The sequence below is a fragment of the Daphnia pulicaria genome, chromosome 12 (assembly GCF_021234035.1).
Source record: "Daphnia pulicaria isolate SC F1-1A chromosome 12, SC_F0-13Bv2, whole genome shotgun sequence".
Classification (NCBI taxonomy): domain Eukaryota; kingdom Metazoa; phylum Arthropoda; class Branchiopoda; order Diplostraca; family Daphniidae; genus Daphnia; species Daphnia pulicaria.
The window spans coordinates 1978176-1989621 of NC_060924.1; the positions used below are offsets into that span (position 1 = coordinate 1978176).

The following is an 11446-nucleotide window of genomic DNA, read 5'->3' on the forward strand; positions in this document are numbered from 1 at the left end:
TTTCGAAGAAAAGACCAAAATGTTGAGAGACCAAAGAATTAAACAATGTCGTGTAAGTAATTAAATGAAGATTTTTTAACTTTGATGACGTTCGTTTGGTCTTTTATGTCAGGTGATGAATCTCCTGTCTACCTCACGCCAATAAGTGCCAGAGTCGGTCATTCACGATCGTTTGGGGGCTCAATGATTTCAATTATGATGTCACATTACGTTGACGTCAATGTCAACGTCAACAGTTGAATGGTTGTTAATATGCCACGAAAAAAAAAATTCAAAACAAGAAGGATTCCAGATTTCTTTAACCCAATAAGGACAAGGGCGGACAAGGGCGGACAAGGGTAAAATTTTCATTTTTCTAAATGAAAGATTTTGTTTCTTTGTTGGTGTGACTTTCTTATCAGTTAAATTATCTAATAAATGTAGAAAATCATCAACACACTGCCGTAATGCGTCTGTTAAATAATAAATGAGGCACCAAACAAAAACAAAATTTGAAATAATGTCTTCAAAATATCTGATAAAAAATTGATAAAAAAATAGTTGATCCCGCAATTTAGGTATGCGGAATAGGTGCACAAGTAACAAATAATTTCATGTAATTTAGATCATTTATCTATGACTTTAGGTGCGTCTAGGTTGCGGCTTGAAAGCAGTTGGTGTAGCAATAAAAAACCGATTTTAAATTTAAATGTGTGTCATCCGAAATTTATCTAATCTGCCAGCTTGTTTTATTTTATTTTTTTGGTCTATTGCGTTTTAAAGAATCGAGAACTTGTTTAAAACGCAGGATGTTCTGTTTATAAAACCTTGGCGTGAATATCAAATGACTCTTGCTGTTTTATCTTTCAACTCTCGAGACTGGACTCAATTTCGCGCAAACGGAAAAGCCCTTAGGGAAAACCCAATTCGAATGAGTTTGCCTTCGTATTTCTGTCCAAGTCTCAATTCAGTTTTAAACTTGTACGTCAACAGTCGTGTCAATAAAATCATATAGAATTCTAGCAAATATCTTTACAATTGCTTCTGTGGCTACACAAGTTTTCATCATCTGCAAATAAGGTAGAGCTAATTCATTTTTATGTGAAACTGATTTCCAAAATTCTGAAAAAAAAAAGAGAAAAATTGAAGAAAAGAATTTCCCAAAGTGCCAAAGTTCCCAAACGTTTTTACTGAAATGGTCCCAATCAAATGGATCCTCACCATTCTTTTGGCCGTTTGCTGTCAGTGTCAATCATTCGGTGCTTCTTCTTCTTCTTGGGCGAAACTAAAAATATCGCCGGACACGTTCAGTTCTATGGAGTACGGCAACTTTCTCATTGAAATTTATGAACACGCCGATAATAATCAAAAATCATCTGACAGTCAGAAAAAATATTTCTACTCCCCTCTGGCGCTGCTGGACCACTCAAGCGCCGTTAGTACTTACAACAGATTTACGAAACAGCCAGAGATGAGCTTCCGCATTGAAATGTGGAACGACAAAGTCCAGAATGAAGTGGTCAAACATTTAAATGAAATCGTCGGTCATCAAATCAAATCAAATAAAGTCAGAGTCATTCCCTTGGAGAAGGTCATTCTCACCAGCAAAATACCCACAACAGATTATTCGCCATCGCCAGTGTGGACGAATTATGACAGAAGCAAAACCCTTTGGTTTTCTCTGACTTGTTATGACCAGAAAATCTGCGACGAACTTGCCAGTGAAATGCGATCTGTTCCCAAACATTCAAACCATTTCAAACTCTTGTACAGTTTGTCACCGCAGACGTCGCAAACCAAACAGACGACCATCAGCATCGACAGCGTCACTTCCGGTCAATTGGTCTCGACTCTTTTACAGAAATTTGGTGACAAGAAAGAAATTTTTTTGACGGCCAGCCATGAGAAGAAAATGTTGTCGGAAACGGCCACCAACATCCGAATGGACACATTTGACGACTCTGAGGTCGGGTCGCCTGATACGGAGTTTCAAGTTTCAAATATTTTAAAGGATTTGCTCGTAACGTCCAGGACGACCATAAGAGAACAAAGTGACAAAATGTGGGACTCTGTTTTCTGGAATGACGACAATTATCGGCCGGACAAGACGACGAAAACTTTAAATGAAATCCTCAACAAACTGGACAGGGAAACTCAAAAGATATTGGCGGATATGTTTCAAAAAGTGGAGAAACAGTCTGAAATAACTGAAAAATCAACTTCGAGTAGTAAAGAGACAACAAGACGAGAAGAACAGCACCGCAATGTTAATTTTAATGAGAAATGGGAACTTGCAAAAAACAACTCGGATGAAGAAAATAAAAATTTAGAAAATAAAGGAAGAGTCTAACACAATTACGACTCAAACAGTTGGGCCGACGTGGACAGAATCAGTTTAATCATTTCAGAGAAAATGACAAACGAATCTGATGGTTCCAGTCAGGTCGAAATTTCTAAAGAAGAAATGGCAAAATTATTACAAGAAAGTAGAAATCACGTCCAATGGGACGGAGAGAAATTTGTGCCCAAACCGATGCAACTGAGCAGAATCAATTTGGGCAAATTTCGTGATTCTCAATTGTTTCAGGATCGCAACGTCCGTGTCCGTTACACGACCGCCGAACTGTCGGTGCCGATAAAAATTATGGAACACGGAGAATTGACCGTCACTGACGAATGGAACAATTTAAAGGACGAACTCAAAGGTTTTTGAAATAAATTTTGCAAATAAATTTATTGAATTTAATTTGAATCATTTTAATTGAATTTTAGCCACTACTGAGCTCTTAAGCACAACTGTGAACAATTTGGTGAAGACGAATACCGAACTGAGAAATGCGAAGAGTGATTTAACTAAAACGCAAATTGATTTCACTAATAAATTAGAAGGTATTTTGAATTATTTTAAGTTATTTAAGAAAACAGAATTTTTCTTGATGTTGTGATTGAGCAGGGACTAAACAAGAGTTGGAGAAAACCAAAAACGACTTGGAGGAAACGAGGGTTTATGTCAATAATCTATCGATAAAGTTAAATGGTATTTTATTATTTTACTGGAAATTAAATTTTAATTTAAAAAATTTGTTTATAAAATTTACGCTTTTTATTACGAGCAGAGACCAAGCAGGAGTTGGTGAAAACGAGAGCAGATTTCATCAAAACCGTCGATGGTTTATCTGCAAAACTAAACGGTATTTATTCTTACATTGGAAAATTAGATAAAAATTAGAATGCAAACATTTTTTAAATAAATTTAGCGACTGAAACAGAATTGACAGAAACGAAAATCACGGCCGGGAATTTGTCAGCTGAACTCAAAAGTGAATTTCACGTCAAATTAATTTTTTTGAAAAATAATTTGTTTTAATTTGATTATGTTTTCTTTGATTGTGTAGCGAATTCGGATCGATTAGGTCAAGAACTAAGAATTGCTGAAGAAAATTTGAAAAAAGATCTAAGAGGTAATAACAATTTTGTTTCATTATTTAAAATTGATTTAATTTAAATCGAATGCATTTATTCAGCAACCTCAAATGATTTGGAAACTGCAAAAACAAATTTGGCCTCAACGATGACGGAGTTGAACAGCACCAAGTCCGCCGTTGCGGATTTGGCGACCAAATTAAACTTTGTAACAAACGGTAACAAAGGTAAATTGTAAATAAAATTTATTAAATAAATTTAAGAATTTGATTTAACAGCCCGAACGAGTGAAATAGTTGACATCGGTAAAATGCCAACCTCGTGTGCTGATTTGGAGCGAATGGGACAAAAAGTCAATGGATTCTTTTCTGTCAAAGGATCAAAGAAGATGGAAATGATTTACTGCAACTTTTTTGCCAATCAAAATGGTACGACGTGTGCTATTTTTGCTTGTTATTGTTTGTCTAATTCTTTTGATTGTACAGACAAACAGAAATGGATCGGATACGTCGACGTCAAATCGACGCCTGTCCATTTCTACGTCCAGAGAAATTCGCCATTTAAAACAGAAAACACTCCGATTCCGTTCGATTTGGCGGTGGTGAACGAGGGAAATGCCATGAATTTGACGTCGGGGAAATTCACGGCACCGCGGCCGGGAATTTATTTTTTCTCTTTCGCGGGAACGGCGCGTCTTTATTCTTCATCTTCTGTAAATTTTTATTCTCGTCTTTATTTGAACGGACATCGAATCGGGGCGAGTAATGTTCAAGAGAATAACGGCCCCGTTGATCAATGGAGTCCGTTTACCCTCCAGTCGACGTTGAATTTAAAAAAAGGCGATCGAGTTTGGGTGCAGATTCGAGGTTCATTCTCGTCTTTATATGACGACAGTGACCACTTGACCCATTTCACGGGTTTCATGTTGGAGGAGGAAATTCATTAAGGGGTAGAATTTTCTTTACCAAAATTAAACTGTGGATGTAATTGATATTTCAGTTGTGCACTCGTCCAGAAAAATTCTTTTGTCTATCTCTAAAAATAAGGGCAAGAGACATGAAAAACTCATTTTGATTGCCAGATTTAAAAAATTGATTTATTAAATTGTAATTTGATAAATTGTAATTTGAAAATTTCGTTCGAAATCAACACGAAACGTTGCTTCTACACTCTTCGTTTATCTTTAAGGGAGATTATCTTTTTTTAAATTTGATTTCATTAAATTTTAATTCATTTCCTTCTCACGTTCGCAGAATGAGATGGGAGAAAAAATAGGGAAGGGTAGAAAATTCGGTCGACTCTTATTCATGAAGGAATTAGAATTTGTTTACGAAAATTAAACTGTAGATGCAACTAAACATGTTTAATACACAAACGAATTTTCGCGGTTCTATCTGTAAGAATGTGGGCGTGGCAAGTGAAAAACCAATTTTGTGATTGCCAGATTTTTATTAAATGCTGAGTGGACTAAATTGGGAGAAAATTCATTCGCTTCTAATTCGATAAAAGATTGGATTTTTTTTTTCAAATCTTTTCACAGTTTTATTCTCATTATAGTTGTGCAGGGCTGAACGCAAATTCACGCGTCTATTTGCAAAATCCAAGGCAGGGGACTTGATTTGATGATAAAACACTTTAGAAAATTTAAAAAAATCCAATTTGATTGGCGATCGCAGCTTAACATCACATGAAATTAAATTAACGCTAAATCGCTTATATTCCCCGCATTTTAAAAAGTTAAAACAAAACAAAAAGAAGTTGGTTTTAATTTAAAAATAAAATATAAAAGAATTTCACGGTAAATCCCGCAAAAAACGGACGGACGCCATCGGTGTAAAAAAAAATACGAAAAATGTTCCAAAATGTTGGCCTCTCAATTGACATTGCAGAGACCAACATTTGAATTGAACCATATGTCGTGTTAGTTAATCAAACGACGAGCCTTACTATGATACGTTCGTTTGTTCTTAAACGCCAAGTGCCAGGGTCGGTCATTCACGATCGTTTTAGGACTCAATGGTGATGATTTCACATTACGTTGATGTCAACGTCAACAGTTGAATGGTTGTTAAATGCCACGAAAAAAAATTCAAAACAAAATTTTTTATTGTAACCTCCTAATCTATCAATAGTTACTGTCAGTGAGTTGTGACCTACAAAAACGGGCATGATCTGCAGTCGTTCTACCAATGGGATATTTCAAAATAAGCCCTAACGGAGTCAACAAAAACGGCAAGAGAAAACAGTTCAGCCAGTCAACCGCAGCGGAATGGAAATGTAGCGATTGACAATCAACGCTATCAAATAGTCTTAAAGGAAGAAGAGAGATCAATGTTTGTCCTACCTTTAGGCCTAGGAAATACGGCCAGGCATCCACAGGTGCTCCATTAGCTGAAAAGTTGAATCCATCAGGCGGGATAGGAAAAAGGGGGTCCCCGTGAATACACCCACACTCACATGGATGTACACGAGGGCAGAGGGAAAGAAGGGAAAGAAGAGATCCATAACTCGATCCGACATCGGTAGTTTCTGCAATCCAAAAGGATGCTGTTTATCTAAATAAAAATTAAAAATGAGTTACGAACAATATTTAGACATAATCAATCATGTAATGACAAGCAAAAAATGAGACACTGGGTAAACCTAAATTTTGTAATAAATGGGAGAATGTAAGGTGTGTCCATGTTAATACACTTAACTCATGCAGGTCCTGCAACATAAAAATATTTCTAGAAGGTCGCAGGAATAAAAGTAACACAAATCATTATCCTAGTGACGATACTGAGGACAGGTTAAATGCCAGCACAAGATAAACTTGTACATCTTTTTCGTACAATGGCTGTCTCTGGCCTAAAATCTGGACAAAGGAAAAGTTTACACAGTTCAAACAAACTGCCAAGCATCGACAGGTGGCTTACATGATAAATGCCAGTCGGGAACTATGACACTTCATAAATTTGGGACAGGTTTAACTTTTCTGTTCAAGCTCTCGAAATCATTGCATTTGTATTCTCACTTTCATTTACCTGCCAAACAGCATGGAGAGTCTGAGAGCAGGCAGAGCCTTGAGCCTCGACACCAACACAACAGAGTCCACACGACGACCACATTTTAGTCATTTTATTTGTTCTACAAGTTTTCGTGCAGCCACGTTACGTTTCCCAAAAAAGTTATCGTCACGTTTTCTTTATTATAATCTTAAACTTTTTTTTTGTCTGATTAAGTGCAGCAGAAGCAGGAAAACTTCCTAACTTCGTCTCTTCTGTCTTTTTCGAAACTGGTGAACAAGAGACAAGAGTGTAGCAGACGACACTAATATTCAAATTAGCCATGCTTTAGTAAGATATCGATACAATTAAAAATCGCCACATTTAATCCATGACCCTCATGAAAGTCAAGAGGGAATAAACTACGGCTGGTAATTAATGTAATGCTGGATTATGAGCGCCGAAATGAAAATCGCAATTAATATTTTAGAATTTAGATTTGCAAAATTCAAATAATCAAAAAATTGGCGGCAATTTCGAATTGTAATTAACTCCAGCGCTATATAGCTTGTTAAACACTTACCAGAATGAACACGGCAAAGTGTTAGTTGCTTAGTAATAACCTGCTAGCCAGATTACGAAATAGATTGGCATGTCAAGTCAGTACGTTTCCGAGTACTAGAACTCTCCAACGGAATCGTTTTTAAAAATTGTCTGTTTGCTTATTTATAAAGTTCGTCAAGATGGTCAAAGTTAAGTTGTGAATTTGTAATTCTCAGATGTTTGCAGTTGATACAGGCTTTATTTACAGTGACGGGCACGTGATATTGCGGGACCGCGTTGCCAATCTACATATGCAAACAAAACAACGGGCGCCATATCAAGCCCTGCCAAATAGCAAATAGCCTAGTAGCATTTGCCTTTCGTAATAATATTTGTATACAAAAGCCGGAAAGCAATTCCCTGTTTCCCCGGCACATTTTCTGTGTTATCCTTTGACGGGAGAGAAGCCAGCAGAGAGGAACTCGGCCGTGTATATCCCAGCAGCAGCATCTCCGTGAAACAAAACAAGAAATGAAATTGCCCTAGACAAATAATAGAACACTCTCTAGCGCTTATAAGGATGTTACCGTTGATGCAGGAATATTCGCAGTCATTTGAAATTCGCAGGGATCGCCTTGTTTGTTTTCTGGAATAATAGGAATTAATATTTGATCCATTCTTCAAGTGGAATGATTTATTGCGTGAGAATCCTGTTCTGTTCTGTTCATCCCGACTCCTTTTCACGGCCGATTTGTTCACTAATTATTTTGTTTCATTTTCAAACCGGAGAGATTCAACCGAGAAATATCACGCGGATGTCTCGTTACTCATCCATGACTGGGATAAATTTAAAAATAAAAACAAGGGGAAGAATCCCATTAGTGGACACTTGGGACACCGACCAATGACTCGAGGATATACTATAACCCGACTATAACGTTCGAAATTTATACGTGGGATGAAATATTATATTCCTAGTGTTGAGCTGCGTCTAATTACCTTTTTTTGTCGGTCCAATGGTTACAAGTCCTTTCGCTTGGAGAAATGACTTATAACCGCTGCTGAGAGCGGCCCAGTCCACTATCCCACATGGAGTGTCCCGTTGGGCATTTGCAATGAAAATATCCAACAAGTTCGATGAAAGGGAACATCACTTTATTCCGCAAAAAGGATTTCTAAAAATATCATTCCGGCACCCATAAATTCTATCGATGCACATCGTAGCTCTTGCATCCCGCAACGGAAATTCAGTCTATATTAACTAATAAAGATGTCTGTGTCATCTTTCAAGGGCGACCACACTATTCTTTATATTAAATAAATAAAAAATAAACAGGAGAAATTGGAGGTATATAAGTAGCTCGCCTCTCCATTCGTTTCATTATCAAACAATCGCACCGGTAGTATCGATTATCATCGAAGCTGCTGCTGGTAACCCGTTGATTAATTACAAAGGTAAAACGACTTAAATATTCTTTATAGTGTTTATAAAATATAGATCCAATTGTATTTCTCCTATAAAAGTTACAAAGATGAAATTCGTATTGGGCCTGGTCTTCCTGGTGTCGATCCTAGTGGCCATCTCACCTCAACAATTTCATCAGCAAAGAAGTGGACAGCCACTTTGGTGGTCGCAGTATCTCCAGCCGCAAACGACAGAGGCACCCGGCTTTTACTCCGATCCTCTTGATGGAATAAACACTCCATTTTTCCGCTACTCCAACCCTATTCATCATATCAGACCCACCGTCATCTACCCGGAAGTAAAAAATAAATAAATAAATCTAGTTCTATTCACGATGAATAACACCAAATTGATTAACAAATAATGATTTTCTTTAGAATGATGAGGAGGAGTCTTATCGCCATCAGGAAGTGCTCGACAGGAAACAATACCACAGCGATCAGAATGCATTAATAGACGATCAATTAAAGCGGCAATATCTGTTTTTGATTGATCAGCTGATGTCGGGCCGGCGGCAGAGTGGCGACAGCAAAATCAGGTCGGGCGGACTGATTTTACGACCCACGACCACAATTCCCAGTCAAATGGCCATGCCTCGCATCAAGAATTACGGGCCAGTTCGCGATTTGCTGTCGGGAAATCAAGAGCCAAACGCTCGTTTCTTTTATCTCGATGGCAGCAATTTCCTGTCTAAAACGGTCACCGTCAGTGTCACGTCGACGTGCACTTCCATCAGTTTCATTTCGTGCATTCCCCTAGCTAGTCTCGATCCGAATGCCCCTCCCGTCAACTGTCGCCGTAGACGCAGATTCGCTGAAATCGATCATCACACCGATCACACCGATCAGGGCGACAGCCAGTTCCCAGCAGTCAATCCAACCGCAGTCCAAACGTAAGTTCAAACAACTACGCCAAACGGTCAACGGATCTCCTATCATAGTATTATAATAGACCCAGATTTAATCTCATTTATATATTAGTGTGATGCCAACGATGGAGCCGCTGATGCTCCCGCGTGATTCAATCCCGACTTGGTCGGTTGAGATGACCTCGTCGAAAGAAGAGGAGAACGACGAGTCGTCGCAACTATTCGGAAAACAATTGAGGAAAGGAAGATTTTTGAAATTCAATTTTCAAAGTTTCCTGACCTACACGACCGTCACGATTCTCAAGTCGATCATCACCAGCACCGTCACTCAGACCTATCTTCCTGCAGCAAAACTGTCTTGTCTGCCGGCCGGTTACTCTCTCTGCCCCATCTAACCAGCAGCAAAAGGAATAGAGGCCTATTCGATGAGAATAGAAGGAAAGATCAACTTCAGCACTGCTCTCATATTACTGAAATATTTGTCTTCTGAGTAGTAGCCTAGCTAGGCTATAGCATATGGCAACTGTATATGTCATATATAACTATAAAGGTAGAACATATAATAACCAAGCCTGTTTTCTGCTATTTAATTCATTTGATATATTATGCACTGGCATGTCTATTATCCTTTCCATGAATGAAGTGCAACTAATTGTGCGAAAAGTGGTCAGCGGTAAAAGTCAGACAAATCAATAAGCTTATTGTTATTACACTGAAAATTGACATTTTCAAATTGTTTTTTTTTTTTTTTTTTGCCCGTTTCCAGTTAAGGTAGTGGCGATTAAGAGCGATTAAGAGGCCATAAGAATCCCGAAAAATTCGAATTAAGAAATTAGACAAATTCAGCACTGTATATAATATATAGCTGATGAGCGTTCAGCAAACGATGTAGCCAGAAGGTACACAGAGAACTTGCATGTCACCTACCAATCGGACTGACTTTGTAACGGCTGTTGACGTAATGGAGTAGGTGGTAACGGTCGTCGACGTGACGGACAAGATGAAATATCGTTTGCCTCTCACCACATGTCTCTCCGGTGACAGAGATCCTGGTATTACGTCATTAGCAGATAGCTGATCGCTTTGATCGACCGACACTTGAAGATTCAATCGATTCGTCTCCGCTGATGGAATCACGGCCGTCGGCAAAATAATCCTGAAATTTAAACAATTTAAAAATGATCAAAATTCAATTATACATGAAATATTCATTAATTTTAAATTTACTCTTGTTTCCGTGAAGAAGCTATGCCAAACTGGTGGTACTCTTCCGGAATGGGATCAAAGTCGTAGTCGAGGATTTCCCGCTTGCGGCGACAAGCGGACGTCTGGATTGGCACAGCAAATAAAGCGAGCGGAATGCAAGATGTTGTGGTGATGGTCAAGGTGAGAGACACCGTCACGGAGAACGTCACCGTTTTAGTGAAAAACGTCGATAAAGTGATCCCGCTAAAGAACAATCTCCGATCCTGCAGCTCATCAAGGCTGCTCCTTAGATCCGGTCGGTAGCGACTCAATCCATTGGTCCTTAACTGGGAATCGGGAAATAATTCCACAAATTCATTTTGATAGTCCATTGTTGAACTGGGATGGATTCCGTCATTCTATAAACAGCATTAACATTTTTAAAATTAATTGGAGATAGTGATTAAAAGTTATTGCGTTTTTACCTGGATGAGTAAAGGTTTTCCAGGTTTAAATTGGTGGAATGAAACCGGAATATCATTTTGAAATTGATTGTAGTTTGGATGGTTAACGGATTGGTCATTGTTGAATAATACCGGTCCGTTATTATTAGCTGGGTAATGGGGCGATTGTCTGTCCGTCTGCCACCAATAGGGCCGCCGCCCCAGCAACTTTGGATTGTGTAATTGTTGATTAGAGATGACCAGCACGTAAGCCGCCAGCAGGAAAATCGATGAGAGTTTCATGTTTGGCTTATTCGCTGTATAACATTACAATTGCAGATTATACTCTAATGAGATTAGAGAGTAATGTAAGTTGTCTTACCTGCCGATGGACTCCACTATACTGCATTATTCATATGGGAACTTGCTCTTATTTATATCTACAGGCTATTAGACCAGGTAGTATAATTTCAACCTAAACTTTAATTGCACTTGAATTCGTTGGATTGGCTGCCTGATTTCATTACCTGTTCTTATAAAATGATAAAACATT

At 38.3% G+C, this 11446-nt stretch overlaps 2 protein-coding genes across 2 annotated transcripts; both read left to right on the top strand.

The window, feature by feature from the left end:
• Positions 1-909: 909 nt before the first annotated feature.
• Positions 910-4786, top strand: LOC124316609. The gene is made up of 10 exons (XM_046782627.1): positions 910-2235; positions 2368-2684; positions 2752-2868; positions 2933-3016; positions 3096-3170; positions 3237-3299; positions 3375-3440; positions 3504-3629; positions 3681-3830; positions 3888-4786. Exons 1-10 carry the CDS (start codon positions 1175-1177, stop codon positions 4346-4348), a joined length of 2520 nt encoding a protein of 839 aa, XP_046638583.1. The 5' UTR covers positions 910-1174; the 3' UTR covers positions 4349-4786.
• Positions 4787-8331: 3545 nt separating this feature from the next.
• On the top strand, positions 8332-9993 carry LOC124316408. Its single transcript, XM_046782337.1, has 4 exons — positions 8332-8387; positions 8457-8695; positions 8775-9289; positions 9378-9993. The coding sequence occupies exons 2-4, from the start codon at positions 8465-8467 to the stop codon at positions 9658-9660; spliced, it is 1029 nt and encodes a 342-aa protein (XP_046638293.1). The 5' UTR covers positions 8332-8387; positions 8457-8464; the 3' UTR covers positions 9661-9993.
• Positions 9994-11446: the final 1453 nt, after the last annotated feature.

Excerpts from the sequence above, each read along its gene's own strand:
- LOC124316408 (XM_046782337.1), top strand. The coding sequence starts at position 8,465 with ATGAAATTCGTATTGGGCCTGGTCTTCCTGGTGTCGATCCTAGTGGCC. Across the intron at positions 8,696-8,774 it reads CCACCGTCATCTACCCGGAA|AATGATGAGGAGGAGTCTTA; the intron begins GTAAAAAATAAA and ends GATTTTCTTTAG. Across the intron at positions 9,290-9,377 it reads AATCCAACCGCAGTCCAAAC|TGTGATGCCAACGATGGAGC; the intron begins GTAAGTTCAAAC and ends TTTATATATTAG.
- LOC124316609 (XM_046782627.1), top strand. The coding sequence starts at position 1,175 with ATGGTCCCAATCAAATGGATCCTCACCATTCTTTTGGCCGTTTGCTGT. Across the intron at positions 2,236-2,367 it reads ACAACAAGACGAGAAGAACA|AATCAGTTTAATCATTTCAG; the intron begins GCACCGCAATGT and ends CGACGTGGACAG. Across the intron at positions 2,869-2,932 it reads TTTCACTAATAAATTAGAAG|GGACTAAACAAGAGTTGGAG; the intron begins GTATTTTGAATT and ends GTGATTGAGCAG.